The following is a 26,297-nucleotide window of genomic DNA, read 5'->3' as shown; positions in this document are numbered from 1 at the left end:
CGAAAGACTAAACCTCTAGCGTTTCTCTGTTTAAATCTGTTTTAATATATTCTAAGCTTACCTTTTTCTTCAGCTTTCTTCAGCTTTCTTCTTTTTCGTCCTTTTTCTCTTTTTATCTATAAAAAAAAAAAAAGAAAGAAAATTATTATATTCTTGTAGATAGTTTATCTTAGCGACTACGGTCGCGACTGCCGCATGGCAGTAAAGGCCCCGTTCCGCAAGTGTGTCAAGTGCGGAGCCAAACTACCTCCTACAGACGGACACTCCCTTTGTGTCCTTTGTTTAGGCGAAGGTCATATTGTAGAGGCGTGCCACCATTGCATGTCCTTTACAAAACAGACCAGAAAGAACAGGGCAGACCGTCTTCGCTCAATACTTTGGGAGAAAGCCCTCAGAGCTACGGAGGCTCCAATGGATAAAACGGCAACTGATAAGCCCGTTTCTGACCGAGGCACAGGGACGAGTGTGCAAGCCAGAGCAATTGATAGGGCACAGATACCCCTGACGCCTGGCCGGTCATTGGCAAGTTCTGCAGCCAAGAAAATTTCAAAAAAGGCCAGAACGCCAAAATCTTCCTCCGAAATGGAGAAGAAAAAGAAAAAGAAGAAAAAGGATACTGAGAAAACCTCTCATGGTTCTCCTCGACTATCCGAGTCTTCTCGGAGACAAACAACCCCTCCTACCGTAACGGCTGTTTCGGTATTGAGGCATGTCTCGACGCCGAGACCCCAGTCGATACCGAAGAAGATGGTACCGACGCACCCTCCCAGTTTATCGGAGGGTGAATTACGTGATTCGGCATCGGCAGCCTCATTGAGAGAGCCTGTCAGACCTCAAGTAGCTCAAGATATAATTCCACTACAACCTTCGCCTAGACGAACACCGAGGCGTGATTGGGACAGAATATCTCAATATTCTGAGCCCCAAACCAGACAAGGTTATTATGACTGGGATCGCTACCGGCCTCAGAGATATTATGATCAATATCCACCGGAGGAATATTTCGCCCAGCCTCCACCCACATCCAGAATTTGCCAATTACCACTGCCTCCTTCATCTATCCACCAATCTCCTGTTCGACGCCATAGCCGTTCGTCGACACCAATCACTGCAGCTGCTACGCTACCGACGCAGCAGGTATTAGTTGATCCAGCACAACATCAGATGCAGCTGGTTACTGTTTCGTCACCAGAGGGTAACTACCCATCTGACTCCGATTCAGTTCATTCTTTAGCAGCATCGGTACCATCACCAAATGATGCTGTACATGGAGAGGATCCCTCATCGCCATCGGATGATATGGTGAGGTTCTCAGATCACATGTTAAGAATGGCCCGTGCACTCGGTTTAGACCTTGAGCAAGCAGACGAACCGGTAATCGATCCCATCTACGATGTGTTTCAAACAAAAACGACCTCAACAATTGCTATCCCGTTTCCTCCGGCTCTCAAACAAGCAGCGCAACTCTCATGGGAGACACCATCTGTGACACAACCCACTTCGAAAAGATTAGAGACTCTTTATCGGATTCAAGAGCGGGATGCTGGATTTTTAATCAAGCACCCAAAACCAAATTCGATCGTGGTGGAGTCAGCTCAGGGTCAGTCACAAAGAGCCCATTCCGCTCCCGTAGATAAGGAGGGCAGAAAGTTGGATTTGGCAGGTAGAAAGATCTACTCCGCGGCATCTCTCGGTATCAAGGCCTCAACTTACGAAGCAACGATGGCACGATACCAACTTTTCCTCTGGGAGAAAGTGGGGTCACTATGTGACTACCTCCCAGAGGATAAAAGAGACTTGGCGAGAGTTTTTCAATCGGAGGCATCAGCGATTGCGAGACAACAACTATCGACTGCAAGACATCAAGTCGATTGTCACTCAAAGAGCATGATGGGGGCCATATCTTTGAGGAGACACGCATGGCTGAGATCTGCCAATCTCGCTACCGAAACTAAATCTAGGATCGAAAACATGCCTTTCGATGGCGAAGGCTTGTTTAATAGCAAGACCGACGAGACCCTAGATAACATCTATAAGGCTCGATCGACTGCGAAGAAGATGGGTTTTTCTGCTCCTCCAGCACAGTACAGACCTAAAAGATGGTCAAGGCCACTTATGCAACAACAATATCAGCAGCGGCCTCATTACCAAGGCCAACAGAGACAGCAACAACAACAGCTGCAGAGGAAGAGGCCTTACCAGGGCAGATACCAGCAGGACAAGAGGCAACCCGACTTCTCTAAGAAGCAGCGTGTTTGACTCTTCGGCCCCAGATCCACTCCCTTTTGCGAACCGCCTAGCACCCCATTACCATCAATGGGAGTCAATAACATCGGACTCCTGGGTGCTCACTATCATCAATTCGGGCTATGCCATCGAGCTCGATGCCCTTCCTCCTTTTTCCGGCGTGAAAGTAACGACTCCATCCCCTCCTCTGCTGCTCGAGGTACAGACCTTGCTGGCGAAGGGAGCCATTTCTCCCGTACCTACAGAGGAAATCAACCAAGGTTTTTTCTCCCGTTACTTCACGGTCCCGAAGAAAGATGGAGGTCTTCGACCGATCATGGACTTAAGACAACTGAACAAGTTCATCACCCCGAAGAAGTTCCGTATGACAACGGTTACTTCAATTTTGCAGCTTCTACAAAAAGGAGTTTGGTTCGCAGTGGTGGATCTGAAGGATGCGTACTTCCATATCTCCATCAGGAAGTCGCATCAAGCTTACCTGCGGTTTTCGATCGGTGCATCCCAGTACCAGTTCACCATTCTTCCATTCGGGTTGGCCACGGCACCGAGAGTCTTCACGAAGGTCATGGCGGTGGTATGCGCCCACCTAAGGCAGAAAGGCATTTACGTGTATCCGTACCTGGACGATTGGCTCCTCGTAGCGGACAGCAGCGAGGCGCTCCAGTCGGATATACTAACCACCCTCAACCTGTTGGACTCGTTGGGGCTTTGGGTGAACCACGAAAAGTCCATTTTGACTCCACAGCAGAGATTGGACTTCATAGGGATAACCCTATCCTCTCGAGACGGGAGGGCATACTTACCTTCAATCAGGGCGAACACCTTACAGCAGTTAGCCATCGATACCGAGAGCCGCCGAAAGGTTTCGGCATGGACAGTTCAGAGACTATTAGGTCTGATGGCAGCTACTACTGCAGTCATCAGATTTGCAAGACTCAGAATGAGGATATTGCAGGCCTGGTTTTTAAGGACTTTCGATCTCAGACACAATGCTCGACGAACTTACCTTTCGATACCGAAGCAAGTGAGGGCATCTCTGAAATGGTGGTTCTCGATGTCGACGCTTCTGGAGGGCGTTCCATTCCAACAGCAGTCGCCCTCGGTAACGATCACAACGGATGCATCCCTAGAAGGATGGGGAGCTCATTGCAACTCCCTTACCGCTCAAGGTCGTTGGCTTCGATCACAGAGAGAACAGCACATCAATCACCTCGAACTCCTGGCAGTAGAAAATGCAATAAAAGCATTTGCACAGATGATCGAGGGCAAGAATGTCTTGATCGCGACGGACAATACTACCGTAGTAGCATACATCAACAGGCAAGGTGGAACAAGATCACACCCCCTGAACCGTTCGGCACTCAGGATATGGAACTGGTGCATAAAGAGAAGGACTTACCTGACTGCGATCCATGTAGCCGGCAAGGAGAACATCATTGCGGACTCTCTCAGCAGGTCCTTTCATGTCGACCACGAGTGGGAGCTCGATGTCGAACTCCGAGAAAGTCTTTTTCGGTACTGGGGCCGCCCTGCTGTCGATGTCTTCGCTACCGAGGACAACGCAGTCTGTACCAAGTTTTGCAGCAGGGCAGGAAAAGGAAAGCGCTCTCTAGGAGACGCTTTCACCAGGACTTGGAGAGGAAATCTCTTGTACATGTTTCCTCCCTTTCCACTTTTGACAAGAGTGATAGCCAAGATCCAGATGGACAACTCCGATTGCATCCTGATCACACCGTGGTGGCCTCGACAGACGTGGTTCTCCCACGCTCTTCGGTTATCGAGAGGGGATTACATCAGGCTCCCGTCGATACCGAAGCTCCTGTCTCGACACCAGGGCAGGGTTCGACACTCAGATCTGTCGACCCTCAAGATGACTGCATGGAGGATAGCAACCACTCCTCCTCCGGTACCAGAACTTTGACTGTGGATCATATCATACTAGCAGCATTAAAGCTTTCCACAAGGAAGGCTTATACAGCAAAGTGGCAAAGATTTCGGAACTTTGCTTCAGAACAAGATCAAACACCAGAATCTTGCCACTTATCCTTCATCCTTAATTATTTATTGACACTTTTCCAGCAGGGACTTAAGCTCGCATCCATCAGGGTTCACCTTGCTGCGATTACATCTTTTCATCGGGGTGTGGATGGTTTTACACCTTTTACCCATCCAACAACCAAGAAATTTCTGAAAGGTCTGAAGAACACGATACCGACTGTGAAGACTATCGTGCCGCCATGGAGCCTGTCAGTTGTGCTGCAAGCATTGACACGCAAGCCCTTCGAGCCCATGGCTTCGACAGACCTTAGGCTGCTTACTTTAAAGACTGTCTTTTTAGTAGCCATCACATCGGCAAGACGTGCAAGTGAGCTTAAAGCTCTTAGGATAGATGTCCCGTACACTATTTTTCATAAGGACAAGGTTGTGCTACGCACAGACCCAGCCTTCCTACCTAAGGTAGTGTCAACTTTTCATCTGTCCCAGCACATTACTTTACCTGCTTTCTTTCCTAACCCAACTACACCTCTTGAGTCTTCCTTGCATACTCTCGATGTAAGAAGGGCTCTTGCTTTTTACAAAGACAGAACGGACAATTTTAGAAAGACAAAACAATTGTTTATTTGTTATGGGGAGCCTTCTAAGGGACTCCCTGTCTCCTGCCAACGACTGTCACGTTGGATAGTGGAGGCAATTGAATTGGCCTACTCTATTTCTAAAATAGAGTTAGTGAAACCTGTGACAGCTCATTCCACCAGAGCTGTTTCAACTTCGGTGGCCTTCACCAGAGGTGTTCCACTGACTGAAGTCTGTAGAGCCGCAACGTGGTCCACTCCATCCACGTTTATCAAGCACTACAGTTTGGACACCCGTGCGAGGCAGGACTGCTCGTTTGGGAGGACAGTGCTTTCAGAGATCTTCAGATGATGCACCAACCCACCTCCAAAGGTATGTCAGCTTGCTACTCGCCCATATGTGTGATGCATAGAGACCACGAAGAAGAAATGCAGGTTGCTTACCTGTAACTGTAGTTCTTCGAGTGGTCATCTATGCATTCACACAACCCACCCACCATCCCCACTTGGTGGTGTGAGACTTATAAATGACACAATTATATGTGGAATGTACTTTATTGAAATTACACTCAGGTTTATGGGGGCACAATGTCGGACTCCTGTAAACTGAGGGAAGGGCGGGAACCCCATGGACATGCGCAGTAGCGTGGGGGAGGGGTTCCCGCCAAAAACGTTCCACTCAGCTATAGAAGGTTCCGGTCTGGTCTCTGCGCAGGCGCAAAGCCCATATGTGTGAATGCATAGATGACCACTCGAAGAACTACAGTTACAGGTAAGCAACCTGCATTTACAAGGGCTGCTGTGCATGAGTCCAAGGCTTACTCCTTAGGGGTAGAATTTTCAAGGTGAAGTCCCTCTGAACTTGCCCTTTCGATAAGCCTCTCCAAATAATCTGGTTTATCTATGAAAGCAGATATTCCACGGAATTTATTTGTCATTCCCTTCCCTATTTCAGTATGTGGGAGAAAGTGAGCGTGCAGTACGTCAGGTTTTCCAGCGTGCGAGGAATTCAGCACCTTGTGTTATATTCTTTGATGAAGTTGATGCTTTATGTCCTCGGAGATCAGATCGTGAGGTGAGCCTAAATGCACTTTTTCCATTCACTTCACTTTGATGTGATATTGCAGAATGTACATTAATGTCTCTTGCCATTTTTATTGCTTTCAAAATAGCCCTGCGAGGAAAATTGTTCCATATTACATTCAGTTGTGAAAGGGAACTCTGAAAAGGTCAGGTAGCCTAGATCCCTCTTAAAAGGACTTGCTGGATACTCAGGGAGGTGTAGAATGGAAGCAGGGTACCTACAGTGTCAATTCAGCACTTAAAACCCTGAGGATCGCCTTGCTAAGTGGATAATCTTGTCTTCCTGACCTGTCAGTCTCAGACGGTGTGCATATTAGCCTATATGCAGTCTCATCTTACCAATTTCCTTGTATGTTTCATACTGCACTTCATTCCATTCAACAGCCAAAGCATACAAGGATATTGACAAAGCAAAGCTACACAGGTCTGACAGCTGCAAGTGCTCACTTGAGCAACTACAAAAAACAGATCCATTTTTTAAAAAGAGAAATTACGAACATATTTGCGCAAGTTCCTGCAACCCCATTTGCGCAGATGTCAGGGGATGAAAAAAATGAAAAGAAAAGAGGGGAAATGAAAAGGGATCGTGACCAGGGCAGGGAAGGAGATGGGATGGGCAGGCAATGTGGTTCTGCTGCGGAGGAGACTGGGTGGAGGAAGGAGGGGGAGAACAGCCCATGGTGCCCAATAGTCTGTTGAGCACACTGTGAGTCATTCCAAAAATAACCCACACTTGTAACTTATTCATAAGCTGAGAGTTTCGGCTATTGGGCGGTATAAAAATGTAATAAATAAATAAATAAATAGGGTACATTGTCAAATCATGCAAACATGACCAATGACTCGCTCAAATTAGTCCCTGGCACAGAGTTGGGTCTTGAATCCACATCCCTGAATCCAAATCTTCCACTGTGTACAATGTACTGCACTGACCTACTCATCCCCTGCTTTAAGGCTTAAAGATATAGTGGAAGAAGTGGGGCTAGCTTTGACCACCTGAGTACACTACATTGGGGGTTCTTATAATCTGGAAATATCAGATTGAGCGAGTAACCACTGCTGTATAATACAGACCACTACAAAAATTCAATGTGAAGGGATATAAGTAAGGAGGTTTTCATTATAGCAGCCACCAGCAGGCCAGGTGAGAAGCTTTGGACAATTGGAACTAATCTTAGGAGCATCACATAATGCTCCTAAGATTAGTGTCTGTTCTTATGCATGTACATGTGTCTGCTCATGATAAAAAGGTAAAGATTCAGCCACTGTAGAGGTGCTCCATGTGTTTTATTTTATAGTAGTGCGAAATATTTGAGACTAGGTTTATTAAATCCAAACTGCAGAGGATTTGGATCAACTAAAACAAACCATAGGTTCTCAGGGTAGTTTGTTCACGAAAGAGTGTGTCAGGGTATCCCTCTGCCATGCAATCTTTATTTATTTATTTTTATTGCATTTATATACCGCCCCATAGCTGAAGCTCTCTGGGTGATTTACAAAAGTCTTTCCCCATTGTTGGGTATGGGGCGTGTCTAATTCAGCTACTTGCTGCCAGTGATTAGCTGAATTAGACAATCCCTTGTTGAAAAGATGTTGCAGTATCCAATAAACACAAAGAAATTTTTTTGCTGAATAAGATGGACCTATAAGGTCGCTATATGCAGGGCAGACACCAAAGCGGCGATCCACTGATTAGGCATTTTGTGGTAATGCCCATAGCAGTATCTCAAATTCTCAAATGCACCCACGGGTCCAAAAATTTAAGGAGCCCTAAACTAGAGATTTTGTTTTTAATCTGTGATTGTCAGTTTACGTCAGGGATGGGGAATCCTTTTTCAGCCTAAGGGCTGAATTCCAATCCGGGAAAGGTGGGTGCGGCCAAAGGCAGAGTGGTTGGAGCTACAATTGTGTCTGCTTACAAGTAAGCAGGGCAAACCTCAGAAGTAAACAGGAGTGAATCATTCTCTGACTTCCTCCCTAGGCCTGCACCCTCTCCCCTTTAGGGAAAATCTCTTATCTCCTGTCACCTGCTGATTGGAGATAAGAGCTTTTTCTTGACAGGAGATGGGGCAATGCCTGGAGAAGAAGCTTGAGAGAGGTTCCCCATCCCTGGATTATGTTGCTTTTGTCATTTCACTGCATTCTTACTCTTACAGTCAGGTGCCAGCATTCGTGTAGTGAACCAGTTGCTAACAGAGATGGATGGCCTGGAATCTCGTCGTCAGGTTTTCATTATGGCAGCCACCAACAGGCCAGGTAAGAAGTTTTGGACAATTGGAACTAATCTTAGGAGCATCACATAATGCTCATAAGATTAGTGTCTGTTCTTATGCATGTACATGTGTCTGCTCATGATAAGAAGGTAAAGATGCAGCCACTGTAGAGGTGCTCCATGTGTTTTATTTATAGTAGTGTGAAATATTTGAGACTAGGTTTAATAAATCCAAACTGCAGAGGATTTGGATCAGCTAAAACCATACTTGTTCACAAAAATTAAGACATGCCAGGTTCAGATGTCATTGACGGGTTTTTAATCACTGGACTTATCAGTGATAGCAGAATACAACGGTCTTAACTATGAAACTAGTAGAAGACTCAATAAATTGTAAGGCAGAGAATTTAGGTTTGTAGTGTACAAAAATAAATACTTTACTGGCAGTTCATTATGGCATAAACAATGTACAAATATACTCACACATGATCAGATAGAAAATACATCAGACAGCAGTTTTTCACAGGAACAGAGTGATTATTTAAGCTGGTTACAGAGATATCAAACACTCCTTATATACACTTTACTGTACAACTGATGCAATACATAATTGGCACTCATAGAAAACTTCACACTATGTCACAGTCCAATTAAACAATTAAGCACACCTGCAAACTTGGCCTTTCCAGTAATTGTCTCTTGCTGACTCAAGGCTTTTATCCGGGTTTTGCAGATCAGTTCAGAAATAAGGAAAAAGAAAAAATCTGAGTCCAGTTCAAGGATCTCAACAGTCATATCATGCAAATTAGTCACTATTTGTTCTTCTGTAGCTGCTCAGATTGTTTTGATGTCCTCTAAAATTAATGGTTGAGAGTGACTTATGGAAGTGATTTATTGTTGTTGAAATTGACTCCCAACTGCATGCTAGTTCATGCATTTCCCACTGTGTTCTGAGGTGGCGAAGCATATAAATGAAAAGTATACAGAAAAATGAGTCCATATGAAATTGTAAAGGAAGGTGAAAGGAAGCATGATTCAAACAGAACCACTTTTTATGGTAGTGGCCACACACACACCCCTCGGGTAACAGATGGGGGAATTCCCAGGGCAGTTTCACTGGGCACAAGGAATCAGTGACCAACCCTGAATTCCCAGAGTCCAGGACAATATAAATAGTTTGTAGCATCAACCACAAAAGTAACACTGGACTTAGCAGTGACTCAACTGGAAAGAAAGACATAGACTGCGTTCAGACAACGTGATAACCAATGGTGGTTTAAATAGTCAATGGTTGGTTATTTAACCAAAAACACATTTGGAGTGCTGAGCACTCAACCACAAAGACTCACTCGTGAAATATAAGGTAGATGCAATCTATTACAAACGTGGGTGATTATATACAGAATTCTTACATAGACAGTTTGTAAAAAGTATACAAAAGACTTTCTCCTTGCTGATACACCGCCTTAAACCCCTCCAAAGAAATCCAACAGTGTAGAAGCTTCCACGATATAGAAAATAAAGAAAACAATAACAAAAATAGTGTCCAATGTGTCAGCACTAAAGTCTCAGTAACATGTTACTAAACAGCATATGGGGAAAATATTTTTGTAGTAAAGGTACAGAATTGTATCCCCACACACATTCACTAATCAGGGCGTCTAAATAAGCATTCACATTTCTAGGAGTCTAAATTGTTCTAGGTGTTTAAATAAAACAGGTGTCCGGTACAATTCCCATTTCGAAGAGTCTTCATCAGTTGGACGCTGTAGAACAATACAATTTATATCTCAAATATTGGTAAAAATGATATGAATTATCATTCAGTAAGAACAATACAAAAAATCAGAGTACATTGGCCTCACTACCTTGTTCATAGAAGGAGCCATGGCTCTATGTTTGGGGTGGAGCCCTCCAACATTATTATATAAGAGCATAATAAAGATTATAATTACAAGGTACCCAAAACACTAATTAGTTATACTCAATGCTATTTGAGCTTACCACCTTGTAGGCAGATCCCTTCAGGTTATACTTGAAGTGTGGGGGGTGGGGGGTTTACCCCAACGTCACCTTACACTTGCTTACATTGAACCGCATCTGCCATTTGGATGCCCACTGTCCCAGCTTGGAGAGATCCCTTTGGAGCTCTTCACAATCCCTTTGTGTTTTAACAACCTTAAATAATATGGTGTCATCAGCAAACTTGGCCACTTCACTGCTCACTCCTAATTCCAAATCATTTATGAACAAGTTGAAAAGAATTGGTCCCAATACTGATCCCTGTGGGACCCCACTATTTACTTCCCTCCATCGGGAGAATTGACCATTTATTCCTACTCTCTGTTTTCTGTTCTCTAACCAGTTACTGATCCATAAGAGGACCTCTGCTCTTATTCCATGACTGCTAAGTTACCAAAGCAAAGGAGTAGAGGGGAGAGAAAGAGCAAGTCTGGAGACTAGGAGGGGGAGAAACAGTGAGCTAAAAGTGGGAAGGAGGGGGAAATTACAAGGCAAAGGGGTAGAGAGACAAGGTTAGAGGCTAGAAAAGCAAGGAAGAAGCTTGCCCTAATATTTTCCATTGAAAAAACAACAACGTTCTTTTGAGTGAGGCATGGATTGGAGAGCTTCAAGGGCAGTGTTGGCAATCCTTGTGGGTGCCATAGTGCATGTGGCACTGCATTGAGAACCTCTGCTATGCAGTTTTGTTAGGTGATGGAAAGCTGTGTTACTAGAGACGAAGTACTTTGTTTTTGAAATGCATCTTTCTACTCTGAAAAAGTTCCCACGATGTGCCTCCTGGGAGTTTTTTCCTCATGTGTTTCCAATTTTGTATCCAAAGTCTGAATACTATTCTTTTCTCATTTTTCAATCAGATATTATAGACCCAGCTATTTTGCGCCCAGGAAGATTGGATAAAACACTGTATGTGGGTTTGCCGCCACCTATGGATCGCCTTGCCATTTTAAAGACTATCACAAAAGTAAGTTGTGTCAAACTCTTATATTCTGATATAACTCAAAAATGTTCAGTAGAACATCTGGTAAATTAGCAATCTGCTAGGCAACTTTGAATAAGCTTATGTCATCTCTTTCTTTCCTAATGTGCATCCAAAAACTTAAGCACTTTTTTTATAATGGCCTGATTGTTTCAATCTGGCTGATCTTTTGAGATGTCAGTTTAGAGTCATTAGGCAGGTGCATCCAGCCAGTGTGGTTTTCTAATTTACTATCTAGATCGCTGACATAAAAAATAGAAGGACAATAGAGAGTTCGATACAGAGAGGAATGTCTGAGAGAGTATCTTGGCCTCCAGTGAGATGATATCTGGAATGCTTCCAGGCGTGAGCAAACTCTTAAGGGAATCTGACATCAGGAAAAGTTGGCGCTTTACCAGCAAAGGATTTTTTGTTTTGTCAGATCATGTAATAGCTTCTCTTTATTGAAAGAGAGGGAATCCAGATAAGGAGGTGCCAATGTCAAATTTATAGTTAGGTTTTCCACTTCACATCAATAAAGAGGATACTATAAAACAATTAACTACATAATGAGGCCAGAAGGACCATCAGATGAGTAACCAGGAAGCCTGTCCCAGATCATAAGTACCGTATTTCTTTGATTGTAAGACACACTTTTTTCCCCATATAAACATCTCTAAAAACAGGGTGCATCTTAGAATCACAGGTGCGTTTATTATTTCTTAGAATCAAAGCTTTTTTTCTGTTGGTGGTACTGAAATTAGTGTCTTACAATTGATGGCGTCTTAGAATCGAAGAAAACGGTACAACAGATATGAAATAAGAAGACAACCTCACAAGACAGGATGCTATTGGGGAAATATTTTAGTACCACAAACATAATTCAATAGTCTTATTTAGACATACCAAGATTTAAGGTAGAAGTACATGTTTGTTATTCTTAGATAAGTAACATAAATAATAGTCAAAAAAGTTTGAACATATTTCATAGCATCCAAAAAGTACATAAAGGAGACTCAGAACATGCAACACTAGGATCAGCTTCCCCAACTTGTCGGGAGATCAAGGTTCTAGTCCCTGCTCAGCCACGGAAGATCACTGGGTGACTCTGGGCTGGTCACAGACTCTCACCCAGCCTACTTCACAGGGTTGTTGTTGTGAGGATAGAAATGGAGAGGAGGAGTGTTAGATCAATGTTCTTTTCACCCAAGGACGAAATCCAAACAGCCCTTAAGCACGACTCCACCATTCCAGCGACAGAGGGTTCAAAAGCGCTTTATTGATTAGTAATCAAGGCCTGGTCTCTTCAAAGGGAGCAATCAGACAAAAGACACAGGGAATATGGTACAGTATTTGAGCTTGGAAGGGGCAGGGCCCAGTAGCAGCATTAACCAATCAGAACATAACACTTGTGCATAGCTAATTATGCTAAACAGTTCTGTAAACAATACCTTTGGCCTGACAGTAAGTTACAGAAGTTAACTTTGACACAGCAGAGCACTGGAGCCAGCTGGAGCCAGAGCTCTTGTTTATGTTAGATAAGAAGGATGCACTCAAGGAGACATTCTCATATACAGGACATCATGACATTTTGCTTGGTGTATTTCACAGTTTCCTTTTAAAAATGGAGACACTTATGCTAACATTAGACAACTATGCTAACAGGAGGAGGATTATGTACGCCACCTTGGGTTCCTTGAATGAATGAATGAAATTAACAAAACAGAACAAAAAATAAAAAGTGAAGAAGAAAAGCTTAGAAGCCTTGCTTAGAATGATGTTGAATGTGTTTGAATTTATGTATGACTAGCTGTACCCTGCCACGCGTTGCTGTGGCTCAGTCTGGTTAAATTGAAAAGAAAGAAAAGACAAAGTGGATGTTTCTAATATGTTTAATTTCACAATGCTTGTGGATATACAATATTTTTAGTTGTTCCATTGTCTGTGTAGATATAGAGATTGTCTGGTTTGCCAACTCTAGAACACGCAACATATAATTGTCCATGTGAGAAGCAATCTGAGTTTAGATCTAAACCGCACAATTCTAAAGATTGGCCCTGAGCTTTGTTGATGGTGATTGCAAACGCCAATCGAATTGGGAATTGCAATCTCTTAAATTGAAATGGCATATCTGTTGGAATCATAGGAATGCGAGGAATGAGGACATCTTCACCTTTGAAAGGTCCTGTCAAGATTGATCTCCGACTATAACAATTGCCACTTCGTCTATAGTTGGAGCATTGAATCTTCGCACATGTTCTCCAGCAGGCGTTTTGTCAGCATGAATAACAATCTTGTGTGTATCAGATGGCATCATGTCAATTGCTGTTTTGAACAAATGTACTAAATTGTTTTTTTCGTGAAGTAGCTGTTGCAGTTTTGAAACGATGGACCTTTTTCAATTCATCATTGCCATCACCAATGAAATACATTTGTAGGAATTTATGTTGACTATCTTGAAACGGAAGGAAGGAGCCGGCTTTATGATAAATTTGTCCTTTGACTTTGAAAGTTGGCATAAATGGAGCTGTGATGATTTCTGCGCCGAACGACGTCATTTGGAAGCATGAGTTGTATTTCCTGATGTTAGATAGGAAATGCTTTGATTCTGCGGTATATCCGGCAAGCAAAGTTTGTAATGGCTCTGGTGGTTCTCCAAGTTGAGGCAGTTTAATTTTTCCAGCAGCGCAACACATTCCTTTTGTTTCTCCATTAAATTTAAGAGCCTTGCAATAAGGACACACTTCAGTCATAGTGCCGATGAGAACATGCCACCTCAAACTATAATCATCAGCTGGGTTGTACCGGAATGCAAGGCGATTGTAATCGTGTGATTGTTTACCACGGAGTCATGTTTGACGCTGATGTGCTGTTTCTCGTTGACGTCTTTCAGCCACTCTCAGCCTGTCGCGTTCATTCTGTTGAGAACAAAGCAGATCTGAAGCTGTAGAATGCGATTGCTGTGCTCGCAACCATGCATCCTCAAGTCTGGCTGAACGTTGCTTGGCTGGTTCCTTGGCACGTATTTGAGGCATTCTTTTTCTTTTTTTCTCGTTTGCTGATGCCCGTTCTTCCTCAGTCTGATTTGCAATTTCTCGTCGCAGTGCTTCCGCTCTGCGATTACGACAACCTAAGTGTGATCTTCTGTGAGGCATTATTTGGATGAAGTAAAGCAGATTGTTTGGTTTTTAAAAAAGGATGTTTTTACGGTGAGGAGGTTAGTGGAAACTCCTGGCAGTTACCTTTCTTCAGAACGTGTAACTGTCACAGGTGTGACATCTATATTCACTCAGCCAATTGTGAGAGAATATGCAAATAGGAGAGGAGGCAGAGGCAGTGGATTGGCCTACTGGTTGGCGATATCACAATGACTTATAAGAGCAAATAGGAGAGAACATGCAAATAGGAGAGAAGGCAGAGGCAGTGGATTGGCCTACTGGTTGGCGATGTCACAATGACTTATAAGAGCAAATAGGAGAGAACATGCAAATAGGAGAGAAGGTAGAGGCAGTGGATTGGTCTACTGGTTGGCGATGTCACAATGACCTATAAGAGCAAATAGGAGAGAACATGCAAATAGGAGAGGAGGCAGAGGCAGTGGATTGGCCTACTGGTTGGTGATGTCACAATGATCAGCAGGACTGGTTTTGAGGAGGCCTATTTCTTCGATTTTAAGACAAACCTTTGACCCCATAGAGAACATAGTTACATAACAACGCTCGTGTATTCGAACGCAACGCTGTGTCAAAATTTCAAAGCAATCGGTGAAGAACTTTCGGAGATATAAAAGCATGTTTTTACGGTGAGGAGGTTACTGGAAACTCCTGGCAGTTACCTTTCTTCAGAACGTGTAACTGTCACAGGTGTGACATCTATATTCACTCAGCCAATTGCGAGAGTACATGCAAATAGGAGAGGAGGCAGAGGCAGCGGATTGGCCTACTGGTTGGCGATGTCACAATGATCAGCAGGACTGGTTTTGAGGAGGCCTATTTCTTCGATTTTAAGACAAACCTTTGACCCCATAGAGAACATAGTTACATAACAACGCTCGCGTATTCGAACGCAACGCTGTGTCAAAATTTCAAAGCAATCGGTGAAGAACTTTCGGAGATATAACGACAGTAACGAACAGTCTTTTTCATTTTTATTTATATAGATTAAGCTTTTGCATTTATTGCTGTTGCTGTAATGTCAGGTTATTATGAGGGATTTGTGGAGCAGAGTCCAAAGCAATCGAGGCTCCTGTATGGCAAACAAACAACGTTTATTTCTCCATTGCAGACCAGTGTCTAGACAAACAGCAGCACACACTGAATACAAGGAACTGATTAACCCCCAGACCTTGATTACTTAAATATAGTTCAGCTGTTCTGAGACAGACTTTATCTTAAAAGAACCTTACACCATAGTTGTACTGATACTTTCATAGTAAAAATGCAAATCTTGCCTGAGAGTGTGTGTGAACAATGTGCTGGACTAGATGGACCCTTGGTCTGATCTTGGCTCTTCTTATGTTCTTATCTTAAGATTATTATTTATTATTTATTTATTATTTATTACATTTGTATACCACCCCATAGCCAAAGCTCTCTGGGTGGTTTACATAGGATAAAAACGCTTAAAACCAATATACAAAAATTTTAAATCACAAAAACATACAATTTTAAACCACAAAGATAATAGAGTTCTACATCACCCATATCAAGAGTGAAGGATTGAGCTTGTTCTATGCTGGTAGCTACTTTGGGGAGGCCTTGGATTAAGTGTGGTTAATCAGGTAGCCCTGGGTTGTGTACATACTGGTAACATATTTTGAAAGAAGCATGTTCCACAAGATGTTCTAAACCCCAAAACTCTACTCAAGCATATTGCATGTGACTAGATATGTTAGACTGAGTTTTTATTTTATTTGGAATTTTGAACTGCTACCAATTGTGTATGTCGAATTTTCGCAAAGTTTTTGATGAATCCTGTATTGCACAGCTTTGGGCAAGAGAATCCAAAGCACCTTCATTGTTATTTGTTCCTAAGGGATGGGCTGAAGGGAGGTGTCCTTGGCAAAAGGTTCAGAAACTCCCCAAGCAACAAGACAGACTTTCTTTTTGAGGAACCTCAGTAAAGAAAAGGTCTCCCAATAGGAAAAGTCATTCCCCCCCCCCAGTCTATTACAAATGTATTTTGAAAAAAGATCCCAAATGTTGCCTTTGGAAGTTGCATATGAAGTAATTTCCCCTATATTTGTCTTCCTTAGAAGCCTTCTATCTGTCAAGCTGCAATGACTAAACAATATTTTTCTTCTAAATTCAGGCTAGGTTTCAAACATGCCCTTGTATATTTCCTGCACCTGTTCATGTATGGTCTGGAACACAAAATAGCAAAATAATAGTTCTTTGTCTCATAGTAAGAGAGATTATTTGCATGTAAAAGAGAATGTAAGTCTATATAATACAAATAATTTATTTGTATAACAGCTTCTCATATCTCTCTGTTCTTCCTAATTGGCCAGAAACTTATATTTTATAGGCTTTTCTTGTGTTGCTTCCTGTGGTACAGTTGGGCAATTTTAGGGTGTCTAGTGTCAGTTTTCAAAGAACGTTGTACTAAATATCCAGGAAGCTTTTTCAACTTAGCAGCCTATGTCTAGCGTCAGCTCCTGAAGAAGGGTTTTGTTAAAATCTGAAACATCGAGCCTTTGACACAAAAAGAACTATTAAGGAGAACTACTAAGAACTACTAAAAGAACTACTAAGGAGGTTCGCTTGGCACCTACATTATATGCTTTTAGACGCCAGGTGAAGACCTTTTTATTCTCTCAGCATTTTAACAGTCTGTGAATAAATTTTAACTTGGTGTTTTAAATTTGTAATTTTGCATTGCTGCTGTTTTTATCTGGTTGAGCTTTTATATTGTATTTTATATTATGGTTTTATACTGTTGTTTTGTACTTTGAATGTTTTTAATTTTTGTGAACCGCCCAGAGAGCTCTGGCTATTGGGCGGTATAGAAATGTAATAAATAAATAAATAAATAAATATTAAAGATTTTATATTTTCCAATAGCACCAGAGCTTGTCTCTCATTATCACCTGTCCAGTGGTGCTTTTTCCCCTCTACCACATACCAATGTCTTGTAACACCAGCAACTTAGTACAAGATTAAAATAAACAACGAAATTGCACTATTGCAATGAGATGAAACACAAGCAATCCTTCAGAGTTAGTGGAACAGAAATTTCACAGAGATTATATTACGGAATTTACTTTGTTTGAGCTATTTGTCTATAGTTCAGTACTTAGGAGCCCTTAGCTGCCTGTTTACTCCCTTTAGCTGATAAAATACTTCTAAACAAAGTAATGAGAGCCAGAGAGCCAGGTTCTAGTCCCTACTTGGCCATAGAAGCCCACTGGGTGACTTTGGGCCAGTTACAGACTCTCAGCCAAACCTCTACCTCACAGGGTTGTTGTTTGAGAGAGGATGTTAACATTTTTTCAATAGTCTTCCCAAGAAGTCCAATAAAGAAAAATAAGCTATTTCCTAAAATCCAGGACAATAACCGTCCTAGTAAATCAGTTGGTTCAATTAGGAGCACAGACAAGGTTGCAAATCCAGACACAATCCAAACAGAAGCTGGGAGCAGGATTCTGAAGTCCAACTAAGTAGTCTTAAGACAGTGATTCAAAGGCCAGGTTTCTAGACTTCCAAGCGTTCAGATTCAAGGAATAATTTTAAAGACAAGGGCCCATGAACATGGGAGTCCCGGCAAGCCAAAATATCAAGGTTCAGGTATAGTCCAAACAAAAGAGGTTTCCGATTCTAAAGGCATTGTACCCAGAAGTTCCCTGAGCCCTGCAGTTGCCTTTAAACAGAGGCAGGGCACCTAGGGCTCATCACTAGTCTACCTATCTCTGCAGGCAAACTTTGTTTGTAAACATGAAGTGTACACCTAAGTGGTAGTTTCTCTTCCAATCTCTTTAAATGTCTCTGCTGTTGCAAAGCTGGGACCTCTCTCAAGGCCGACTCTGGCTGTTGGTGATAAGGACTATCAGCTCCCAGCTTCCTGGCAGTTCACAGCTTGAACATGTTATAAATTATGCTAATCCAGCTCTTGCTCTAGGGCCACAGGACCTACAGAGCTCAGGCTAGGTGTAACAGTACTCTTTTGTCAAGCATTGTCACTAGAGTCACAGGTGGACTCAGTTGCACAGAGCACCATTTATCAACTTAGGGTGATATACCAACAGCGATAGCCTAGCTACAGTTTTCCGTGCTCTGGTGTCCTCTCATTTGGATCACTGCAACGTGTTATATGTGCAGCTGCCTTTGAAAATGGGCTGGAAACTTCAGCTTGTCCAAAATAGGGCAGCAAGATTGGGTCTGGTTGATTTGATCATATTACACCAGTGCTTTGTGATCTGCATGGTTCCAGTCTGTTTCTGGGCCCAATTCAAGGTGCAGACGGCACAGTGGAAATAAAAACAGTTTCCTGAGTGTGCCGTGCTGCTGCTTTTCCTTCCTGTCTGCTGCACAAATGGCCTGTTTGTGGATTCTTTTTCTCTCTCCTCCTCCTCTAATGGGTTTGTAGACCTTTGAAGCTTGATGGAGAAAAAGCCTAAACAACTGGTAGAATGGGCTCAGCAGGGGTCTGTGATACACTCAGGCAGGATTTGACCACGCTGTCCCTGCTTCCCTTCACAATAACACTCTGCGCTCTCCTTTATCCTGGAAACACTTTTGTTTGGCATCTGTTGCATGCATAACGCTAAGCCAGGATTGTCACTGTACACACAAGCTGGAACTAGCCCAGGCAAGGCTTTGAGCTTGTGTACCCTCCCTCTCCAGTCTCCTCTGCCTGTGTGGTTTGTTATATTTGAACCAGAGATTGTGGTTTAAAAGAAGTTTAAGTTAGTTAAACAAGCTGGCAAAAACAATCCAGGGTTTGATATTGGCTTCCTTTAAACCACATTCTTGGCTTCGAACATAACAAGCCAGTTTTCCTGTACAATGGACCTAAATTCAGCTGGAATCTTCTGCTGGGTTGGAGGAGGAGAGGGGAGTGCGCAAGTCCAAGGTTTTGCTTGAGCTTCTTCCAGCTCATGCACGTAGTGCTAAATAGGGGTGTGCACGGACCCCCCGCTCCGCTTCACTTGCAGATCCGCGATTTTCGGAGCGGGCCGCTTCGCCCCGCCCCCGCTCCGCTCGGAGCTCCGGATCCGGATCGGAGCTCCGTTTTTTCCCCCCATAGGGTTGCATTGAAAGCTAAAAAATTATACAACTTTTTTTCTGTTCAAGTTAGAAACCTCACATTTGGCACCATGACACCTCATGGACGTATACACACGCACGCCAAGTTTCAAGGCAATCCCATCATCCCCTGATTTTTGGGGAATTTTTGAAAATTGGGCACCCCATTCAGACCCCTTGGGATAGCTCCGTCAATTTGCATGTTAGAAACCTCAAACTCGGCACCATGAAAGCTTATCCATGTGTCCACATGGACGCCCAGACTCAAGGCAATCCCATCATCCCCTGATTTTTGGCGCGGCTCTGACCTCTAACGCACCACCCATAACCCCCCTTTCGATAGCTCCGTCAATTTGCATGTTAGAAACCTCAAACTCGGCACCATGATAGCTTATCCATGTGTCCACATGGACGCCAAGTTTCAAGGCAATCCCATCATCCCCTGATTTTGGGGGAATTTTTGAAAATCGGGCACCCCATTCACACCCCTTTCCATAGCTCCGTCAATTTGCACGTTAGAAACCTCAAACTCGGCACCATGAAAGCTTATCCATGTGTCCACACGCACGCCAAGTTTCAAGGCAATCCCATCATCCCCTGATTTTTGGGGAATTTTTGAAAATTGGGCACCCCATTCACACCCCTTGGGACAGCTCCGTCAATTTGCATGTTAGAAACCTCAAACTCGGCACCATGACAGCTTATCCATGTGTCCACATGGACGCCCACACTCAAAGCAGTCCCATCATCCCCTGATTTTTGGGGAATTTATGAAAAACCAACACCCCTTTCCATAGCTCCGTCAATTTTGCACGTTAAAAAAAAACCTCAAACTCACCACCATGACAGCTTATCCAGGGATACATACACCGCACGCTGAGACTCAAGGCAGTCCCATCATCCCCTGTTTTTTGGCGGGGCTTAAACCTGCAAAATTTGGAACTTCCAAAACTCCAAGTGAGCGCAGGAAGGACTTCTCCCCTGAGTCAAAGCCACACACACACAACATCCCTGCGAGGTGGGGAGGAGGGAGGGAAGGCAGGCAGGCAGGCATGCAGCTGGCATTTCTGGGGGCATAAGGAAGTGAGCCAAGGATAAGCCAGTAATGCATATAAAATGGAATAAATAAATAAATAAACAAAGGAGGGGTGGAATTAAAAGCAGCAGTGTTGCTGAATAAACAACAAGAAGAACTTTTTAAAAAAAGGCTATATCTGTCTTTTACCAGTAATAGGGGGACGTGCCCGGGGGAGAGGGAAGCAGCTGCCAGTTCAGCTCATGAAAGCCATTGCTTCACCAACAGCTCTGAGAAGTAAACACTCACTTCAGCTCATAATAGGCATTGCTCCACCACTAAGAGAAGTAGAACGCTCACTTTGACTCATGATAGGCATTGCTCCACCGGGTTACTCTCTTTGGAAGGCTCTGATGGCCTTCCAGTACAGGAGAGAGTGGGGGCACGTCCACAATGAGATGCCCTAGGGGAGCTCATCCCCTTGCACCACATCTTTTCAGTTGTTCCCCAAAGTTAGGGTGGGTAGCAGTGCTGTGTTTCTATCTCTTATCTTGGCTTAGTATATGATTTCAGGTTGTGTTTGTGCATTTGGTGGGGCTACTGTGTTAAAAAACACTGGGAAAAGTCCGTTCAGATTAAGAAAGAGAAGTTTCCCAGAATCCCAAGTTACCCGTTTTGCCTATCCCCTCCTCCAACTTTGGGATCATCATGACCAGGAGCTGACTCTGCCCCTCAGCCCTTTGAAAAAGGTATTTTTCCTGCCGATTTTTTAAAAAATTCTAGCGCGCGACCCGCACCACGCAGAGAGGTGAGAGTAGTCTCAAAATGACCCTCATCCACTACTCTCTGTGCACACAAATTTTCAGAACGATAGCTTAAAAAACAACCCAGTTATCCCCAATTCTTTTCCTCAATGCAATCCTATGGGTGAAAACCGCCATTTGACCTGCGCTGTCCGTTTGTTTACCCGATTTTTAAATTCTAGCATGCGACCCGCACGACGCAGAGAGCTGAGAGTAGTCTCAAAATGACCCCCATCCACGACTCTCTTGAGCACAAGAATTTTCAGAACGATAGCTTCAAAAACAACCCAGTTCTTCTTCGTGGTCTCTGTGCATCACACAAAATGGGAAAATGGGCTCTGCGCCTGCGCGGAGTCTCGATCGGGAAAAAACTTCTATAGCTGAGGCGTTTTTGGAGGGAACCCCTCCCCCACGCTCAGAGTGCGCATGAGCAAGCTGAGGGGTTCCCACCCAGAAGCTCAGTTCTCTTTCGACCGCCATTGTGGTGACCTCGTTGGGAAAATTCTCTGTAGAAAATAAAATTGTAAGAGGCGTTTTATTCTTCTTCTTTCTATCCTTCTCATATTTCTACTTTATAATTATTATTGTTATTTTACAATTTTCTTTTCCTATTTTTCGTGAAAGGCGAAAACGCCCGAAAGGGCACATGGCCCTCAAGGCCCCGTTCAGGAAGTGTACGAAGTGTGGAAGTAAACTTCCCCCCTCAGACGGACACTCCTTGTGCCTTTTGTGTTTGGGTGAAGCCCATATTGTCAAGACCTGTCGTTTTTGCCAAGCTTTTTCCAAGCAAACACGACGACACAGGTCAGATAGGCTGAAAGCCCTGCTTTGGAGCAAAGCCTTACAATCAGTCGAAAAACCCTCGACATCGACTTCTAGCACTATGGAGCCTGTTGAACCTCCCCCAAAATCTCCTTTATTGGCTCAGGAACAACAGCCGGAGATACCTGTGACGCCTGGGAGAAGTGTTACGCTTTCCATTGCCAAACGATTAGCAAAGAAAGCATCTCACACACCTCTCTCATCTCACACTATTGCCCCGCTCGTGCTCTTCGCTCCTCTGATGCCATGTTTCTTGCCTGCCCAAGGGCCTCTACTTCCCTTGCTCGGCTCCGTCCATTTTCTTCTGCTGCCCCTTACGCCTGGAACGCTCTTCCAGAACATTTGAGAACTACAACTTCAATCGCAGCTTTTAAAGCTCAACTAAAAACTTTTCTTTTTCCTAAAGCTTTTAAAACTTCATGTTGTGCAGACTTTATACTGTTAGTTTTACCCTACCCTGTGCCTGCTTACCCTACCCTGTGCCTGTTTGCATTCTCTTCCCCTCCTTATTGTTTTACTATGATTTTATTAGATTGTAAGCCTATGCGGCAGAGTCTTGCTATTTACTGTTTTACTCTGTACAGCACCATGTACATTGATGGTGCTATATAAATAAATAAATAATAATAATAATAATAATAATAATAATAATAATAATAAGGGCAAAGCATACTGCCTCATAACCAGAGGAGTGCAGGAAAAAGAGATATAAAAAATCTCTTAAAAAGAGTGTGCCGAACCCTACTCGGCCGTCTTTTCCTCCTCTGATGAAAACCAGAGGAGCGCAGGAAAAAGAGAAATAAAAAATCTCTTAAAAAGAGTGTGTCGAACCCTACTCGGCTGTCTTCTCCTCCTCTGATGACTAATATACCGATGTCGACGGTCGATACCGTACAATCCCGTTCGTCATCGAGGAATGCTCCTTTGCCGCAGACTTCGGCGGCTGAGCCTTCAGCATCGATGCCGATACCGGCACAATCTCTGCCACCTCCACCACCGACACCGCTTCTGCTGTCGCCTATACCGACACTAAGACCGCAGTCGGCACACGGTCCGAGATTGACTTCAACGTCTGAAGGGGAAATCAGAGACATTTCTCCCACTCCTATACCCCCTGGTCAGATGCGACCTGAGGACAGGCGCTATAGACACGACTCCCCAGAGTCCATGCTTTCGGGTCACTCAGGGAGAGGCTACTATTACTATGACAGACCACCGCTGTCGAGAGACAGGTCCCGTTCACCACACCATGAGAGATGGGAACGGTATCCTTGCAGTGACCAATATTACGGTCAAGACATGTATTATCAAAGACCTTATGAAGGACAGTGGGGATATTCTCCCCAAGCCTATCACGCCCGACTACCATACTATGGGGGACATCCACGGGCTGAACCTGTAGCTAGACCGTCCGCTACAATGCCTAACCCTCAATCCAGTCTCATCGATGCCAGTACACAGCCAATGCAACCGCCTTCAACTCTACCTCCCAGTATACAGGCATCCCAACCACAACAACCGGAACCACTCATTCACATGCCGGTTCCTAGAGTCAATTCTCCATCGTCTCCTCACGACGATTATGAGTCTGATTCTTCATCTTCGTTGTCGGCGCAACCATCCATTGCGTCCCCAGATATAGAGGTCGCTCCACAAGGGGGCACCTCTCCATCAGAGGATTTGGGTCATTTTTCCGACCAGATTATTAGAATGGCTCAAGCATTAGGTCTACAAGTCGAACAATCCACATCCTCGATACAGGATCCGGTCTTCGACTCCATCCCCTCCGATACCTCAAAACCAGTGGCCATCCCTATGTTACCAGCCTTACTGGAAACTATTAAACAATCTTGGAAGTCACCTTCGACTGCCCCGCCAACATCTAAGAGACTAGAAGGGATGTACAAGGTCCAGAACGCAGATGTCCAGTTCCGGTTTGAGCATCCGCCTCTGAACTCCATCGTCGTTGAGGCCGCTCAGGGAAAAAGCAGACATCAGCATTCATCACCTGTCGATAAAGAGGGGCGTCGTTTAGACCTCCTAGCATGCAGGTTATACGCTTCCTCATCCTTAGGCTTAAAAATTACAAATTACCAAGCAGCAATGTCGGGTTACCAATTACTGCTATGGGACAAGATGGGGAAATTGATGGAACACTTACCTGACGACAAGAAGCATTTGGCTAGACTCTTCTATTCCGAAGCTTCACAGCTATCCCGTCAGCAGATACATACCTCCAAACACCAGGTTGATTGTATCGCAAAGACTCTGACAGGAACCATAGCACTCCGTCAACATGCTTGGCTCCGCTTGGCGGGCCTTTCTCAAGAGGCTCGCTCTAGAATAGAGGACTTACCATTCGACGGTATCAGGCTTTTCAATGCCGACACCGACAATTCCCTCGATACCGTACAAAAGGCGAGAACAACAGCCCGCCGTATGGGGTTCAACCAACCCCAACAACAATTCCATTACTTTCTTTAATGATAGACTCTCCCACTATTACCATCAATGGGAGACTATCACTACCGACACATGGGTCCTCTCTATAATACAAAGAGGATACCGCATAGAATTTTAAACCCTCCCTCTTCTCGGTAATGTAAGGGTTACACCGCCTACGGTACCTCTACTCCAGGAGGTTGACATGCTCCTTAGCAAAGGCGCCATCGAACCCGTTCCATGGAGTCACCTTAAAAAGGGTTTCTACTCTAGGTACTTTACCGTACCAAAAAGAGATGGAGGAATTCGCCCTATTTTGGATCTGCATTTGTTAAATTTACATATCACAACCAAAAAGTTTAGAATGGTTTCTTTGGCTTCCATTATCCCACTATTACTTAAAGGGCAATGGTTTGCATCCATTGATCTTCGTGATGCCTACTTCCACATCGCGATGGAGGGCGCATACCGAAGATATTTACGTTTTATAATTGGCCATAACATCTTTCAATACAGAACTCTCCCTTTCGGCTTATCCACAGCCCCAAGGGTCTTTTCAAAATGTATGTCTACCGTCTGTGCCCACCTTCGTCTCAACGGTGTAGAAGTTTTCCCTATCTTGATGATTGGCTTATTGTAGCACCAACAAAACAACAACTTCAAAATTCGATACAAATTACTTGCAGTCTATTATGTAAATTAGGCCTCTATATCAACTATGAAAAATCCCAATTAAACCCCTCACAGGTCATTCAGTTCATCGGGGGGATTCTCGATTCCGTATCCGCCCGAGCCTTCCTACCGGCCTCTCGATGCACACGCATCATCCATCTCGCTCAAACTTTTCGACGTCGACTCCACATATCGGCGTTCAAAGTACAGCAGTTATTAGGCCTTATGGCCTCCACCACGGCAGTGGTTCAATATGCCCGCCTAAAGATGCGACCACTTCAGTCTTGGTTTCTGAAACACTTCAATCCTCAAAAAGACTAAAAAAATCTCTTACTGTACCCTCCGACAAGAGTAAAAGACTCTCTTGTATGGTGGACGGTAATCGACCATCTAACACAGGGAATCCCGTTCAGTCAAGAACAACCAACAAAGATGCTGACAACGGATGTGTCACTGAATGGTTGGGGCGCACATTTAAGCTCCCTAACTGTCCAGGGCTTATGGTCCAAGAAGGAAGCCAGACAGCATATAAATCTTCTCGAACTGCGAGTAGTTCAAAGAGCTCTCGTTGCGTTCGAATCCCAGATTACAGGACTTTTTATACAGATAGCCACAGACAATACCACAGTGTTTTCATATCTGAACAAGGAGGGTGGCACCAAATCGGAACGTCTTCTAAAGTTGACAATGAAAATCTTTGACTGGTGCATCCCAAGACATGTCACTTTCACTGCCATCCATATTGCCAGCACCGAAAACACACTAGCCGATTTCTTAAGTCGTTCCCATCATCTGGCACACGAGTGGCAACTCAGCAAGACTGTAGCCAAATCAATATTCCAAACATGGAACACGCCAGACATCGACCTTTTTGCCACAGAGACAAACAAAATCATTTGCAATTTTTGCAGCCGAGCAGGTCTAGGCAAGAACTCCTTGGGCGACGCCTTCCACTGTTACCAACACTGCTGACACAACAACAAGGCATAATCAGACACCCCAGTCTACAAACCCTGAGGTTAACAGCATGGAACATTCAATTCTCCAATCTGATGTAACTTCCACTCGATTGCAAGACATCCTAGAAGCAGCTAGGAAACCATCCACTCGGAAGTCGTATACACAAAAGTGGACTACTTTTGAGAAATTTGCCAAAGATAACAATTTCAACCCTTTCTCTTTCACCATGGACCAAATTCTCACATTTC

The 26,297-nt window shown here is 43.9% G+C and overlaps 1 protein-coding gene across 1 annotated transcript in view; it reads left to right on the top strand.

The window, feature by feature from the left end:
• The window catches only part of NVL (nuclear VCP like), a 91,057-nt gene that overhangs the window by 25,682 nt on the left and 39,078 nt on the right, over positions 1 to 26,297 (top strand). The window contains exons 17-19 of the mRNA XM_063124115.1: positions 5,776 to 5,895; positions 8,060 to 8,159; positions 10,992 to 11,098. Of these exons, the coding sequence (XP_062980185.1) occupies positions 5,776 to 5,895; positions 8,060 to 8,159; positions 10,992 to 11,098 (327 nt within the window). The remainder of the gene's footprint in view (positions 1 to 5,775; positions 5,896 to 8,059; positions 8,160 to 10,991; positions 11,099 to 26,297) is intronic.

This window comes from Elgaria multicarinata, chromosome 4 (genome assembly GCF_023053635.1).
Source record: "Elgaria multicarinata webbii isolate HBS135686 ecotype San Diego chromosome 4, rElgMul1.1.pri, whole genome shotgun sequence".
NCBI lineage: Eukaryota > Metazoa > Chordata > Lepidosauria > Squamata > Anguidae > Elgaria > Elgaria multicarinata.
This window is presented reverse-complemented; position numbering and strand designations above follow the sequence as displayed.